The 16,974-nt window shown below is 45.5% G+C and overlaps 1 protein-coding gene across 2 annotated transcripts in view; it reads right to left on the bottom strand.

Annotated features, from left to right (window-relative positions):
* Positions 1-5,449, bottom strand: part of TMEM120B (transmembrane protein 120B) — a 40,090-nt gene extending 34,641 nt beyond the window's left edge. For both annotated transcript variants that reach the window (XM_004430012.3, XM_087423334.1), the window contains exon 1: positions 5,306-5,449. In XM_004430012.3, the coding sequence (XP_004430069.1) occupies positions 5,306-5,374 (69 nt within the window). In that variant the 5' untranslated portion in view covers positions 5,375-5,449. The remainder of the gene's footprint in view (positions 1-5,305) is intronic.
* Positions 5,450-16,974: the final 11,525 nt, after the last annotated feature.

Here is a 16,974-nt window from a genome sequence, read left to right as displayed (position 1 = left end):
TCATGTGCCAGGATTGATTAGTGATGTCTGTTATAGGAGCAGTAAGTAGGGGTATCAGTATGTGTGTCAGGCATTGAGGAGGGAGGAAAACATAATGGTTAAGTGGTTAGGCTCTAGAGCCACACTGTCTGACTGCATATCCAGAGTCTGCCACTTCTCAGCTGAGTTATATAATCTCTTTGTACCTCAGTTTCCTCAGCTGTAAAAGGGCTAGGAGACGAGGTATATGTAACAGGCCATGTACTAGTTTCTTTAAATCAGTTTTATTGAGGTATAATTTTCACATCAATTCACCAATTTTCAGGTGTATAATTCAGTGAATTCTGGCGAATATATACAGTCGCGTAACCACCACCACAATCAGGACATAAACCAAAGTTTCCCAAACTTTGTTGGTTCACCATGCCCTTAGCATCTCAGTAAACTTTGCAAGGGGTCCTTAGGTCAAATAATTGAAAAGTATTTATGTCCTAACAACTTAGTAGCCTCTGGAGAAAAAGAATACACAGAAATTGACAAAAATATTTTTATTTCATTCTGAAACAACCAAAATTATTTACTAATGGCATGTGCGTGCCTGTTGGGCTCTGCACAAATTCTCAAGCCTTGGAATCAGATTGGATACTGCCATTCTCCTTTCTCGTTCCATACTGATTTCCACATAGTACTTGACTTTAATCAGAGACCACTAAAAACCCAACTTCGCAAAGATATCACATCACCAAAAAAGAATGTGAACTACCCCAGGTTAGTAATCTAAGCGACGTGTGACAGGTGTCATTGTGTTTCCCTTGAAAATGTAAATTATCCCATAGTGCCCCTGTGAGCTTGCTGCAGCTCCTTGGGGCTACCTTGACACAGTTTGAGAACTACAGATATAAACAGTTTCTTTCTTTTTTTTTTTTTTTTTTTTTGGTGAGGAAGATCAGCTCTGAGCTAACATCCATGCTGATCCTCCTCTTTTTGCTGAGGAAGACCGGCCCTGGGCTAACATCTGTGCCCATCTTCCTCCATTTTATGTGGAACGCTGTCACAGCATGGCCTGACAAGCGGTGCATAGGTGCACGCCCGTAATCCGAACCCGGGCCACCAGCAGCAGAGCACGCGCACTTAACTGCTATGCCACGGGGCCGGCCCCTAAACAGTTTCTATTACCCCCAAAAAGATGCCTGTTCAGCATCCCTCTCTGGTTTTTTTACTATCAGTATTTTGATTTTCCTTCATGGGACCACCCCTCCCCCACTCTTATTTCATGTGGTTTAAGTGGCACTGATCCCAGTCCTGGGATCTAGGGGGTAGACATGTAACCAAGGCCCAGCCAATCAGTGGCAAGTAACTGGATAAGTAAGGGATAATCACATGACCCAAGTCAGGCCAATGAGAGTCAGCCCTGGGACTCCTGCTGGAATCACAGGGAAAAAGATGCTGTTTCTGCCAGGTTTACTAAGCTAGTAGATGTCAGCCTGGGGCTGCCAGTGGTCATCTTTGCCACAACACGGGAGAGAGTGCCTGAGAATGAAGCTGACATAGAGGAGACAGAGAGACACACAGAGACATCACTGGAGCCCCTGGATCCAGCCTTGCCTGAAGTCATTTGCCTCTGGACTTCCCAATACATGAACCAATAAACCCCTTTTTTAGCTCAAAGCCGGTCAAACTGGGTTTCTGTCACTTGCAACTAAGAATTCTGACTAATGCATTGTGTTAAAGCACCATACAAATGAAATAAGACCCCGCAAATTCAAAAGTTCTCTTCTAGAGCTAAGGGTCTCAGGATACTTTTGGAGTCCACTGTGTTAGGAACCCAAAAAGTATCTGACCTATACAGCAGGCCTGGGTTTAAATTCTGGCTCCATGACTTTCAAGTTACTTAACATCTCTTGGCCTCGTTCTCCTCATCTATGACGCACGGATGTCATTTAGATTAAACGGGACATTCCATGTATCAGTTAGCTCTTATTGTTGTTGTTATTACTGTCAGCCTTTGTTTCATAGATAAAGAAACTCAAGCTCAGAGAGGTGGCTTGCTTAAGGTCAGATACTAGACAGTGGCAGAGATGGGGCCTGTACCCAGGAATTCCAACCCCCTGTCCAGGGTCATTCCACACAACTCGCTTCTAAAGAAAGAGGCCCATAATGCAACGTAAGATAGAAGAAAAACAAAAGCCCACAAAAGACGACCCCAGAGCACAGACCTGCCTGGGGTAGTGGTTAAGAACACAGACTCTGGTGTTCAACAATGTGGGTTTGAATCCTGACTCCAAGCACTTACAAGCCATGTGGCTTTGGATAATTGATTTTGCCCTCTGTAAACTGGGGATAAAAGGATCTATTTCATAGGGTTTTAATGAAATAATAATATGGTCTTGCTTCCTGTCTGCCCCTCAATGTCTATTCTATACACAGTAACCAGAGGGCGGGATGCCAGTTTCTTTGGTAGTAAAGGCCTAAATCTTTACAATGGCCTACCAGGCCCCAGCGTTTCCATGAGGTCAGGTTTAGGGAAAGGCCACTTGGGGCCACCTCCTTCCTGAGTGAGGAGGGACAAGGTCAGGCTTCCAGTGATGCAAGGCAGGAAACGCACATTAAGTCACCTGCCACCATAACTGTAAGTGACCTTCTGTGGTCACACCACAGGCCACAAGGCCAAACACGCACTGGTCTCAGACTGACGCTCAATTCACCAGCAAGACCGAAACCTCAACCAGCCAAAAACAAAGTCCCATAGTGATTCAACCTTGCCCCTGAGTCCAGTGAGGCCCTGGCAAATGCAAATCACAGTCAAAAGAAAACAGATCCTTTTCTCTAGAAAGTCCCAGAGATTATGACTTTTTGGAGGTGGGGAGGAATTCCAAAGACCTTTCAAATCCTCTAGTCGGAGAATTAAGTTTCTTCTTTCTTCCCTTCATTTGAAAAAGGGAAGGAGAGGTAAAACACAGAGATTATATATTACCCCAAGAAAGACAGAATCAGAGAGATAGAAACTTAAAACCCAAAATTCTAGATTCTGAGGCAGATGTAGGAAAATTAAGACAGACTGAGATTTTCTGGTGGAAAAAAAAATCATTCTTGTTGTTAACCTTTCTAGTTCCAATCTGCCCACCCCGCCTCCCTGTTGTGACCTCCTGGTTCCCAAAGAAATGTCTCATGTCTGAAAGTCTGTCCAACACATGCACAATGACAACGTACACCCTACTTATTATATGCATATTTCCAGAGTTCATTTCAGGAGTTCAGAGCTCTCATTTATTATGGGGACTCAGCGGGTGAGAAGAGACAGAGGGGCCCTCGACACAACGATACACCTCTGAACTAACATTTAGAGAACTAAGTTTCTAGCCCCAACTTGACGCTAAAGAGCTGTGTGAGCCCAGTTCAGTCAATTAGCATGCCCAAGCTTCCGTCTACGAATTGAAGACTATGAATTGTGCTCTAGTCTATGACCTTGACCCCAGGGGAGGTCTGTGTCCTTCCATCCACCATTGGCCTCTGACCTAGCAGCTGCCCATGAAAGCCTGAGGCCAGAGGGTCCATTTTCCCCAAAGTAGGATCCAGTCCATTCCAGTTCCCCCACTGCTGAAGAACTGAGCAGGGGACATCAGTTTCCACCCGGTCAGCCCTTCTACAACCCTTGCTGTGCACCAAGGGATGAAATCCAGGATTAATTCCCAATTCCTCTCTGTCCCTCACACACGTGAGCCCCAGAGACACCAAGTAAAAACACAACAAATCCAAGATCTCCTTCGCAACCTCTACCTGCCAAGAATAGCTATCTAATTGCTATTAATTGCATAGCTCTGAAGTGTTAAGATTCCTCCTCCTCCTCCTAGTCTAAACCAGGGCAAGGGAAAGGAATCATGAACAACAAAAGCTCCACACGGCAAAACTCTTCTCCCACTCTTCACTCTAATACCCCTCCATGGCTCCGCAGCTGGACATGACCTGAGAGCCCAGGAGGACAAAGCGTTAAGAAGTGGCCGAGTCTTCTCAACGGGAGTGGAGCCAGAAGGGTCCCCTGGGAACTGGGTGGGACCCAAGCCCTAGACCTGAAAAAGAGGGCACCAACCCACACACGCTGGACAGGCGAAGAAAGGCATACTCTTCTGGTTACCTTACCCGCTGCTTATGCCCGAAACAGCACCACCTTCCTGCTCTGTCTCTCCAGCCCCTCTCTCTATTCATCAGGACCTGCTGCCTCATGTCTAGAAAGACCCATTGCAGACACCCGTGGCAATTTCCTCTCCCCTTCTTTGGGCATTGTAAGAGGCCAAGCAACTGCAGACAAGAGCCACATGGACAGGAAAAATGTCATTGCTCCAACTGAGGATAGAATGGGGGGCGGTGTGTGTGCTGTGATTTCAGGCAAACAGAGCCCAACTCCAGAGTCTGGTAGGTCCAGAGGGAACAGCCCCATCTCCAAAACTGATCCAGGGGTGCCTGTTGGCCAACCCCAAGGTTTCGTGAGGCGTCTCTAGTCACCAGAGCAGGTAGTTGAGGCCTCTGTGAGCCTCCCATCAGGAACAACTCCTCCTGCCAGGACCTCCCAGAGGCAATGCCATTCTCTCAAAGGGCCTGTCTTACACCCGCCCTCACCCCACCCTGCGTAAGGCTCTGGCCCAGAAGGGTGAAGGGCTGGGAGCAGCTTCTAGCGCTGAGGGAGGCAATCCAGCTGTCAGAACTGACAGATGCCATCCACAATGCCAAACTCAGCCTGCAGCAGCGCCAGAGAGGCGGGCACAGACACCAGAGCCCCAAAGACGGAGAACAGGGTCCCTAATCCCTAAGCAAAGCCTAGGGGTTCAAGGTGAACGGCTCCCAAGCACATCTTCCAGAATGGAGCTGCAGAGGAGAGGGATCTCCCACCAGAGGAGAGGGGAAGTTGAGCAGCCAAAAGCCGGTGGGCGGGGGTGGGGTCAGGGGAGACTCCTGCGAAGCTGGGGGCTGGGCTGTTCTCCTTGAGTCCCAGCACATACCTGACCCCTGAGGCCTCCCCCACATGGGCACGCCAGGCACTTCCCCTCAGAGGCCCCAGACCAACTTTCTGCAGCGAAGGAGGCGCGCGCGGCAACGAGCCAGTGCGCGGGCCGGGGAAAGGGGGGATGCCGCCGGGCGCCCCAAGTGGATGTAGAACTGAAGTGCTGGGAGATGGGAGGGGGCTGGCCCACGCGGGCCCCCAACCCCCAGGGCCTGGCCAGGGGCACTCCCTGCGCCCTGATGGTCCCCATTGCCCGGGCTGGGAGAGCAGGAAGGGGAAGGCACTGCACCGCAGGTAGCCGAGTCGCGGGACCAGGTGGCCCGGCCCTACCTGCAGTTCCTGAAATTCTCCCTCCAGCTCGTGCCACTCGCGCTCGCAACGCTCCAGCTGGCCGGACATGGTGCAGCGGGGCGAGGCGGCGGCGGCTGCTCCCGCAGCGTGCCGCGGCCGGCCACCAGCACCCCACTCCCGCGCGCGCCCGGGCCGCCTTCCGAGACACCAGCTGTTCCTGCGCAGCGGGAGCCACGCGCGCACCTGACGTCACCACCCCCTCCCCGGCGCCGGCTCCGCCCCCTGGCCTCTAGGCTGGCCCCCGCGCATGCGCACGCACCTCCCCCGGCTCCGCCCCCGCGCGCCGAGCTCGGGCTAGGGGGCTGCTGTAGCTTTGCAGGTCTTGGCAGAGTCGGTTGCTGCGCTTTGGGGAGTCCCTCTGCTCCTCCAGAACCTCTCTCTTCTAGTTGGGCCTGGGGAACGTGTCCGCAAGCTGTATTTGCAGAGTATATTTTACTTATATTGTGTTTGTTTGGGGTGTCTCGGGTCTGGAGGGAGAGAGATCTGGGGGAGGTAAAAGCTCACCACGCCTTGGCACTGCCTGACCTGAGCCAAAGCCAACGGCCTGAAATGCTAGAACTGACATTGACCGTCCAGCAAGGTCGCCGGGCAGGGCGGGGAAGCGCGCGAGGGCCCTGTCATCTTTCATTGTCGTTATTATTCACTGCAGCTAGTACATCCTAGATTCCTGCCCTCTAAGACGCTGGGTGACTCTCTTGACAGCTGTTTCTGTCGCTCAAAAGACACAAATGTCTCAAAGCTAATTGAATCCAAATTCCCTCCCCTCCCTGCATGGTCCCACAAGATCTACTCCTGCCTAGCTTTCCAGTCATATCTCCTGTCTCACCTCGCTGGATCTGTACTCTCCAGCCAGTTTTTTTCTCTTCCTGCTCTTGCATGGAACATTCTTCCCTCTAAATCTTAATATGGTTGCCTTTTTCTCGTCATTCAAGCCTCAGTTCAAAAGACAGCTGGATTAGTTTCCTAGGGCTGCCCTACCGCGAACTGGGTTAAGTTCTGGGTGGCTTAAACAATAGAAATGTATTCTCTCACAGTTCTGGAGGCTAGAAGTGCGAAATCAAGGTGTCAGCAAGGCCATGCTCCCTTTGAGACTGGGTAGACTCTTGCTTGCTCCTTGGTAGCTTGTGGTGGTGGCTGTCAGTCCTCAGCATTCTTTGGCTTGCAGCTTCATCCCTCCAATCTGGGCCTCTGTTGTTAAGCAGTCTTCTTCTTGTGTGGCACCTCTTATAAGGTTACCAGTGTTGTTGGCTTGAGGGCTAACCCTACTCTGGCATGACCTCATCTCAATTAATTACATCTGCGAAGACGCTATTTCCAAATAAGGTCACATTCTGAGGTAGTGGGTGTTAGAACTTCAACATATCTTTCTGGGGGACACGATTCCACCTATAACAACACCTCCGAAAAAAGATTTTTTCTGAACGCCCACAGGTTCATGCCTCCTCCCAGTCACTTATATATCACCTGTTTTATTTCCTTAATACAAGTTATCCTTGTATGAAAGTGTTTGTCTCTGTGTTGGTTGTATGTTTCCCTCTGTGGTATATAATCTCCATAAGATCTCAGGGATCTTGTCTCTGTCTTGGTCATCATTGGATTTCCAGAGCTTGGCACATAGTAGGCCCTCAGTAAATATTTGTTGAATGAATGAACATTAAAGATCATCTACTGCAGGGCCGGCCCTGTGGCTTGGTGGTTAAGTGCGCGCGCTGCGATGCTGGCGGCCCGGGTTCGGATCCCGGGTGCGCATCGAGGCACCACTTCTCCATTCATCCTGAGGCCGAGTCCCACATACAGCAACTAGAAGGATGTGCAGCTATGACACACAACTATCCACTGGGGCTTTGGGGGGAAAAAATAAAATAAATAAAATCTTTAAAAAAAAAAAAAAAGATCATCTACTGCAGAGGGTCTCAACTTTTGGGGTTCGTAGACCCCCCTTTAGAACTCTGAATAGGGAATAGGCACATAAGCACAGACAGAAATATTTGCAGGTCTTGGTTGAGGCCTGAAGAAGAGCATGACTTACTCAAGATTCCCGGCTAATTAATGACCGGTTTTGAATGATGATTCTCGTTTCTCTAGGGGTTAGGACTTCACCATATCTTTTTGGGAGACACAATTCAACCCGTAACAACACCTCTCAAAAAAGCTGAAGCAAGTCTTGTTCGCAGGCCAGTTATTGTTGACTGGAAGTCAGAGGTTGTGGATTTTCCTTTGTGAATTGGTTTCCCTCCTCCTCCTCCTACTCTTCCTCCCCACCCCCCACTTCTTCTTCTTTTGTATTTTAGTATTCCTAAAAATATTCTTGAGCTTTATATTGGATGCAGTTAAGTTGCTTGGAAACAATTTGATCTTTTGACTCTTGCTTTAACGTTTACCTGGGACTCAAACAGTGCTCAGTCTGGAGCCCATTTTTCCCCACTCCTGAGGCCAGACCAATGCCCCATGAATCATGAGGTCTTCCAGTCTGGTTGGCGGGAGCAGGCACTGTTCCTGGGCCTGTGTGAGTGCCATCCACTCCTACCTGTAATCATTTCAGATGGTTCTTTCCCTCGTCGCAGATAGTTGTCCTTGTATCCTGTGGTGACCAGTGCTCAGCTGACTCCTGGAGGGGACTCTTTGGAGACCTCTGGAATTCTCTGTGTGCATCTGTCTCCTCTCTAGAACTCTAACCTCCTTGGTCCCCCTGGACTCTCAGCTCTGTCTTCTCAACTCAGGGCATCTGCCAGGCCCCATCTGGGGTCCCCTTCCCTGCGCCATGGCCTAGAATCTCTCTCAAGACAATAAGCTAGGGCAATCGTAGGACTAACCCCATTTGTTTCCTGTCTTTCAGGGATCACTATCCTCCATTGACTGATGTCCAGTGTCTTGAGTGAAAAATATCATTTCATATATATTTTCTGCAGTTTTTGATTATTTCAGGTGAGAAGATAAATCTGGCCTATATTACTGCATCTTGGCCAGAAGCAGAAGTCAGCATAATGCATTTGAGATTCGGATGGTGATTGTGTGTATTGCTAGTTCATTCCTTTTTTTTTTCTGAGTGTATTTCATTGCATGGAGGGATCAGTTTGCTTATCCATTCTTTATCCATTCACCAGTTGAGGGACTTTTGGGTTATTTCCAGTTTGGGTCAATTATGAATAAAGGCGCTATAAACATTTACGTAAAAGTTTTTAAATTAAGAAAAAGAAGACGATTTAACATAAAAATCCAGACTTTTACTTTCTCTTGAAAAATGGAAAGATCTGGTCACACTAGGCTCACATTCCTGCATGGCGATGGGCTGGAAAAGAGTAACAGATATCCTCTTCACAGGGAGCTTGCCGGTTGCCACAGTCCTCACCATGCTCAGTTGTGTCGCCCCAGCCTACCTCACGTATTTATGTAACGTGTGGTCCCTAGAGACATTCAAATTTGAGACTCCCAGTATGAAGTGTCATGGAGATTGCAAAAACAGGTAAACCACTCAAGTGGTGGTAAAACAGAAAACGGTTTATTTAATTGGGGTTAGTAGGATCCAAAAGAAAACACAGAGCTTCGCAAGCAGAGGGTTTGCGAAGAAGATGCCCCTTCACCTCTGCTTGTAGTTGCTCAATCCAAGTGAGTCCATCTGCCCCAGGCTGCCCAGGGTCAGAAGAGGCTGGCCCTGCCCCCAGGGAGATCTGGGCAGGTGCACCTTATCTGCAGGCTGGCCAGCAGTCAGGTTGCAAATCTAAGGGATTGTTCGCTCTGTGGGATCAGGACCCCATGTGCGTTATTCACAAGCCCTTCTGTGGGTGGCATGGGCTGGCCATCCCCATCGGTGTAGCCGCTCAGGTGCCAGAAATGTCAGTTCTTACCTGGCTGCCCCCCTGTCCTGTTTCCTGCCCAAAGCACTTTAAGACTCACTCGTCAGCTCCCTGGGACTGGATCTGGCTTGTCTTAGGGACTTTGATCATGATGGGTGAGAAAGCGTGTTGCAAGGTTGTCCCCTCCACTCCCTGTTCACACCACCAGGGGAAAATCTCCCTTATTTGTTCTCTTGCAGGACCCCTACTTAGGGAACTGCCAGTCTGAGAATTTGCTCGACCAGCTGGGGAGAGTCATAAAAGTAGCAAACACATAGCACTTACTATGTGCCTGGCGCTCTTCTATATGCTTTATGTATACATATTAATGCATTAAGTCCTCACAACGACCTTATGAGGAAGGACCTTGATGATCCCTGTTGGACAGATGAGTACTCTAAGGCATGGTTTCTCCAACTTTTAATGTGCTCATGAACCACTTCCTGGAGAGCTTCTTAAACTGCAGATTCTGATTCTCTAGGTGCTAGGAAGGGCCTGAGATCCTGTAATTCTACAAGCTCCCAGCAAATGCTACTTGTCCAAGAACCACACTTTAAATAGCAAGAGTCCAAGGCACAGAGAGATGGAGGAACTTACCCAAGATCATCCAGCTGTTGGCAGCTGTGTTACTTGCACATTGCAGGATGCCAAAAGCCGATTCTAAAAAAAGAGCACCTGTCCAAGGAGAAGTGAAAATTCCAGGGACTTTTCCTTCGTCTGCTTCCCACAAATGCCCTTGCTCAAAATAGTCCCAAAGAGTGTAACAAGCAATTTGGGCAAAGATGTTTATAGCAGCACTTTTCAGATCAGCTACATGCTGGAAATGTCCCAAATGCCCCACAACAGGGAAACGGTTAAGTAAGCTATAGTCTGTCTATTTCGTGTGATACTACGTGATTGTTAAAAATGATCATTATGGGGCTGGCTCCATGGCTTAGCGGTTAAGTGCGCACACTCTGCTACTGGCGAACCGGGCTCGGATCCCGGGCGCGCACTGACTCACCGCTTCTCCGGCCATGCTGAGGCCGCGTCCCACATACAGCAACTAGAAGGATGTGCAATTATGACATACAACTATCTACTGGGGATTTGGGGAAAAAAAGGAGGAGGATTGGCAATAGATGTTAGCTCAGGGCCAGTCTTCCTCAGCAAAAAGAGGAGGATTGGCATGGATGTTAGCTCAGGGCTGACCTTCCTCATACACACACACACACAAAGATCATTATGGGGGCCAGCCCTGTGGTGTGGCGATTAGGTGTACGAGCTCTGCTGCTGGCGGCCTGGGTTCGGATTCCAGGTGCACACCGAGGCACCACTTGTCAGGCCATGCTGTGGCGGCGTCCCATATAAAGTGGAGGAAGATGGGCACGGGTTTTAGCCCAGGGCCGGTCTTCCTCAGCAAAAAGAGGAGGATTGGCAACAAATGTTAGTTCAGGGCTGACCTTCCTCACACAAAAAATGATCATTATGGGAACTAAATGGATGCCTGTAAACAGGTATATTACATCATGTTAAGTAAAAAAGTAGAGCCCACAATAGTGTGTATATACTGATTAAAGTTATACAATCATTCATGAACCCTGAAAAAGATTGGGTGAATTTAGTATAACAGAAATACTCTAACACGTAAATTGATGAAATTTTTTCCCTAAAATGTTGTCCAGGTGTTTGATAGAAATTTTAAACCCCTGTCTTTCTGTTCACAGGTTTATATTGTAAACAGCAAGTAGTATCTATTAAATTTCATTTGTTTAATGTTTACTCTTCAGGTATCAAAATGTCTTTATTCAGTTATTTGCATTACTGGACTTACTTGGGACTGAAAGTCCTGTTTGGATGGGGCTGTGTGATATTTGGCCCAAACAGACCTGAGTTCGGATCTCAGCTCTGCCACCTGCCAGCTGTGTGACTCTCAGGACCTAATTCACCTTCTCTGTAAATCGGGGGTTGCTCTCGTAGGATTGTTGTGAGGATTAAATGCGATATTGTAGATAAAGTGCTTGACACTATGTAAAACAGAAAGCACCAACTTTATACATTTGGGTCTTAAAAAAATAAGCATTTTATTTGGGGATGCTTTTAGATTTACAAACAGAGCTGCAAGGTTAGTACGGAGAGTTCCCATATATTCTTCACCCAGCTTCCCCTAATGTTGACAATTTACATAGCCATGACACCTTTATCAAAACTAAGAAATTAACATAGGTATATTGCTATAAACTAAACTCCAGACTTTGTTCAGATTTTACCAGTTTCTCCATTGATGTCCTTTTTCTGTTCCAGGATTCAACCGGACATTGCATTTAGGCGTCATGTCTCCATAGTCTTCTCAGCCTGTGATCGTAACTCAGTCTTTCCTTGTTTGTCATGACCTTGACACTTTTGCAGAGTAATATACGTACTTTTATTCTTATTTATTTATTTATTTATTGGTGAGGAAGATTGGCCCTGAGCTAACATCCATTGCCAATCTTCCTTTTGCTGAGGAAGATTAGCCCTGAGCTAACATCTGTGCCAATCTTCCTCTGTTTTGTATGTGGGATGCCACCACAGCATGGCTTGACGAACGGTGTGTAAGTCCATGCCTGGGATCCGAACCTGTGAACCCCGGGCCGCAGAAGCAGAGCACGTGAACTTAACCACTATACCAATGGGCCGGCCCCTAATATATGTATTTTTAATGGTAGCTTTATTGAGATATTGTGATGGTTAATTTTTTTTCCCCCAAAGCCCCAATAGATAGTTGTACGTCATAGTTGCACATGCTTCTAGTTTCTGTATGTGGGACTCGGCCTCAGCATGGCCGGAGAAGCAGTGTGTCGGTGTGTGCCCGGGATCCGAACCCGGGCCGCCAGCAGCGGAGCGTGCACACTTAACCGCTAATCCACGGGGCCAGCCCTGTGATGGTTAATTTTATGTGTCAACTTGACAGGGCTATGCAACGCCCAGGTAGCTGGTTAAACATTATTCTGGGTGTGTCTGAGAGTGTGTTTCCGGAAGAGATTAATTGAAGTGGTAGACTGAGTACAGCAGATTGTCTTCCCCAATGAGAGGGGGCCTCATCCAATCAGTTGAGGGTCTGAACAGAACAAAAAGGTGGAGGAAGGGAGGATTCTGTCTGTCTCTGTCTGTCTGTCTCTCTCTCTCTCTGCCTGACTGCTGAAGCTGGGACATCGGTCTTCTCCTGCTCTCAGGCTGGGATTGACAGCATCAGCACTCCTGGTCTTCAGGCGTTTGGACTTGGACCAGAACTTACACCATCAGTTCTCCTGATTCTCAGGCCTTCAGACTAAGACTGGAACTACACATTTTATATATCCATTCATTATTTGATGGAAATTTGGGTTGATTCTTCTTTTTGGCCATTATTAATAATGCTGCTATGAACATTCGTGTACAAGTCTTTGTGTGGACATATGTTTTCTATTCTCTTGGCATTATATTTAAGAATGGAAGGCTGGGTCAGATGGTAACTCTGTGTTTAACATTTTGAGGAACTGCCAAACTGTTTTCCAAAGTGGCTGCAATCATTTTACACCCTCACCAGCAATATATGAAAATTCCAATTCCTTGACATCCTCACCAACTCTTGTTATTGTCTGAGTTTCTCATTTTAGCCATCCTTAGGTTTTGTGTGAAGTGTATCTCATCATGGTTTTGATTTTGCATTTTCCTAATGGCTAAGACTGTGGAGTGTCTTTTCATGTGCTTAGTGGCCATTTGTGTATCTTCTTTGGGAGAAATGCCTATTCAAAGCTTTGCTCATTTTTAAATTTTTAAATTTATTATTGTTGAGTTGCAAGGATTCTTCATATATTCTGGATACAAATGCCTTATCATACATAGATTTGCAAATATTTTCTCCCATTCTGTGAGTTGATTATATTTTTTACTTATTCAACAATTTCAAACTTAAAGAACAGTCGCAAGCACAGTACAAAGGACTTTTTTCAGACCTATTTGACAGTAAATTGCTGATCCGATGCCCCGTCACTCCTGAATACTTTAGTGGGCATTTCCTACAATCAAGAACATTCTTCTAATCAGCCCAAGTACAATCGTCAAAATCAAGAAACTAGGACTGATACATTACTGCTCTCTAATCCTGAGACCCCATTCAAATTTTCCACTTGTGCCAATAGCGTCCTTTATAGCAAAAAGATCCAGTCCAGGATCATCCACTGCATTTAGTTGTCGTGTCTGCTTAGTCTCCTTTCATATGGAACGGCTCCTCAATCTCTCTTCATCTTCCTTGTCTTGGTATTTCTGAAGAGGATAGGATGGTTATTTTGTAGAATTGTCCTCAATTAGGATTTGCCTTATAGGTCCTCGTGATTATATCCAGGTTAGGTATCTTTGTGAGGACTACCACGCAGGTGATGCTGTGTTCTTCTCATTGCAGCTTGTCAGGTGGTACAGAATTGCAACTTGTCCCACTACTGACGATGTTCACTCTGCTTGGTTAAAGTAGTGTTTTTCTCGACTTCTCCAGTGCAAAGTTACTCTTATTCTGTTTGTAATTTGTAAATATTTTATGGGAGGCACTCTATGTAAATATTCTGTTCTTCATCAAACATTCCATTTATTTATATCAGCATGAACTCGTTTCCATATTTTAGTCAATGAGTTATGCTCCATTGCTATAACTATTTATTTTGATGCTCAGGTTATCACAGACTGAGATCCGCTTTTAGCTGATTTCTGTGTCCTTTTGATAGGTCCCCATCATTCTTTGAGCATTTCCTTACTTTCTGGCATAAAAAGATGTTCCGAACACGTCTTACACTTGCCCTCCTCCGACTCTGGAATCAGCCACTTCTCCAAGTATTCCTGATTCCTTTTGGTGGGAATGGTATTTTGAAACCAGGTTCTGGGGACTAGATGTGTGTGTTCATCACTGTAGAATGTCACTACTGTCGGCTTTCTCACGAGACAGATCTAGGGACTATATTTATGTATGTATGTAAATATTTGTACACATTTACACCTTTATTTATAACTCTCCTCATAAATATTGAAAACTATGACTCCACACCAATATCCAATTCCAATCCACAGGGTTCATTCTAGTTTTCTTCCTTTTCCATATTCGCAATTCCCTTTTCCAACAGTGAAAAACCTGGCTCCCATTATCCGTAGTATATTTACTTGACGGATCATTCCTCCTCACATGTAACCAATCTCCCATCGCCACCACCATCTTCTCCCCAGTCCTAATGCCAACCTCAGCCCAAATAAATATATCTTGATGAAAGGGAAGATGAGCATGTTGATCCCTTTTTTGGCTTGGTGTCCAGATTAAATGTCTTTTTTAAAAAATGATGAAAATTTCCCCAACCTCCAATGGCCATTATCAACCAACTATGAGTGGAAGAAAGTGCTTGATAAAGGTTTAGAGATGAACACTTCCTAATTCGTCTCAAAAGCCGTGTAAGAATGTTTAAGGAATGTCTTTACTACTAGACCCCTTTGCTGCCCTCATTTGTTGCAGACACAAGAAGCCCTATATCCTGGCTTCCAGCCAACCCTATTATTTTGAAGGCCTTCTGTCAAACAACAAGGAGAAAATATCGAGTGTCTTTGTATGTTCTTCTCTTTGTTTGATGTATTTAAAGAATTAGGTCTGACAGTTCCACAGTGAAGCCATATTTACTGGGTTCTTTTGTATGATGGCAGATATTGCAGGAAGACTGTAAGTAGCTGGAAATTCACCAAAATGTTTTCCCTTGGCCAGGTGAAGTGTTGGCCAGGTGAAGTGTTGGCCAGGTGAAGTGTTTTTGTTTTGGTTTGATTTTTAGGCTGCAAGATTAAATCTTGTTTCATTGTGCCACCTTCTGGTAACTTCTCAGAATTTCTGTTTCTTCCAACAAAAGGCAAAGGTGTGTTCAACAAAGATTTAACAAATACTCTTTCTCCCACCTGAAAAACTACCATTCACAAAGCTTGGGTGATAGAAATATTTCAACGCCCTTCATCATTAATAAAACAAAACATTTGATTTCCAAGTTTTCAACAATGAGAATATATTGTCACTTTTTATTGTGACATATAACATATATACAGAAAAGTACATAAAATTTATTTGTGTAGTTTAAATAATATTTATAAAGAGAATCTGTGTAATTAAGACCCAGGTCGAGAATAAGATTGCCATCATGCTAGATAACCCCATGTCTCTCTTTCCTGATCATAACATTCTCTCTCCCTCCCCACTAAGGTAACCACTATCCTGATTTTTGGGATAATCATTTGAGCATGTACCACTTTCTTTTTTTGGTGAGGAAGATCGGCGCTGAGCTAACATCTGTTGCCAATCCTCCTCTTTTTGCTTTGAGGAAGATTGGCCCTGAGCTATCATCTGTGCCAATCTTCCTCTATTTATTTTTTTGTATGTGGATTGCCGCCACAGCATGGCTCAATGAGTGGGGTAGGTCCACACCCAGGATCCAGGTCCTCAAACCTGGGGCAGCTGAAGCAGAGCATGCTAAACTGAACCACTATGCCACTGGGCTGGCCTCCATAGCATGTACTACTTTTATAACCAGAAAACAACTAAAGTATTAATTTAAAAAATAATAATGTAGGGGCTGGCCCGGTGGCGCAGCAGTTAAATTCCTGTGTTCCACTTTGGCGGCCTGGGGTTTGCCGGTTCAGATCCTGGGCACAGACCTACCTACTCACCACTCATCAAGCCATGCTGAGGTGGTGTCTCATATAGAAGAGCTACAACTCTACAACTATGATACACAACTATGTACTGGGACTTTGGGGAGAAAAAAGAAAAAAAATGTAAAAATTTTGGTGTAGCTATTTAATCTGGAAACTTACATGGTTATTCCTGCATTTAACAAATGTATATTGAGTTCAAAATCATCAGTCATTAGGAAATACAAATCAAATTGTGATGAAATACCACTTCATACCCACTAGGATGGCTAAAGTTAAAAGGACAGATGATAACAAATGTTGGCAAAGATACGGACAAATTAAAACCCTCATATATTACCGGTGAGAATGTAAAATGGTGCAGCCACTTTGAGAAACAGTCTGACGGTTTCTCCAAAAGTTAAACATAGAGTTACCATCTGAGCCAGCAATTCTATTCCTAGGTGTAGCACCAAGAGAAAAGAAAACATATGTCCACACAAAAACTTGTACACGAATGTTCACTCTAGCATTATTTATAGTAGCCAAAAAGTGGAAACAACCCAAATGTCCTTCAACTGGTGAATGGATAAACAAATTGTGATATACCATACAATGCAATATTATCCAGCCATAAAATGGAATGATGTGCTGATCCATGCTACCACATGGAAGAACCTTGAAAACATTATGCTAAGTTAAAGAAGTCAATCACAAAAGACCACGTACTGTATGATTCCATTTATATGAAATGTTCAGAATAGGCAAATCCATAGAGACAGAAGTAGATTAGTGGTTGCCAGGGAATGAGGATGAGGAGGAAAGGACAGTGACTGCTAATGGGTACGAAGTTTCTTTCTGGGGTGATGAAAATGTTCTGGAATGAGATAGTGGTGATGGTTGTACAGCTCTGTGAATATACTAAAAACTACTGAATTGTACACTTTAAAGAGTGAATTTTATGGTAGATGACATATCTTAATAAAGTTGTTATAAATATTATATCTTTTTGAGTGCGTACTATTTGCCAAGCACCATGCTAGGCACTAGAATTACATTAATGAGCAAAGCTAGAGAGGGCTCCTGTTCATACACAGTATATGTAGTGTTAAATATTGTGTCACACAAAAGATATTGCGAGATCTTCAAAGGGAAGGCAATATCTAATTA

Source organism: Ceratotherium simum, chromosome 35 (assembly GCF_057802395.1).
Source record: "Ceratotherium simum simum isolate JZ-2026a chromosome 35, ASM5780239v1, whole genome shotgun sequence".
In the NCBI taxonomy this organism is placed as follows: Eukaryota; Metazoa; Chordata; class Mammalia; order Perissodactyla; family Rhinocerotidae; genus Ceratotherium; species Ceratotherium simum.
Note: the sequence above shows the minus strand (reverse complement) of the source record. Positions and strands in the feature narration are given on the sequence as shown.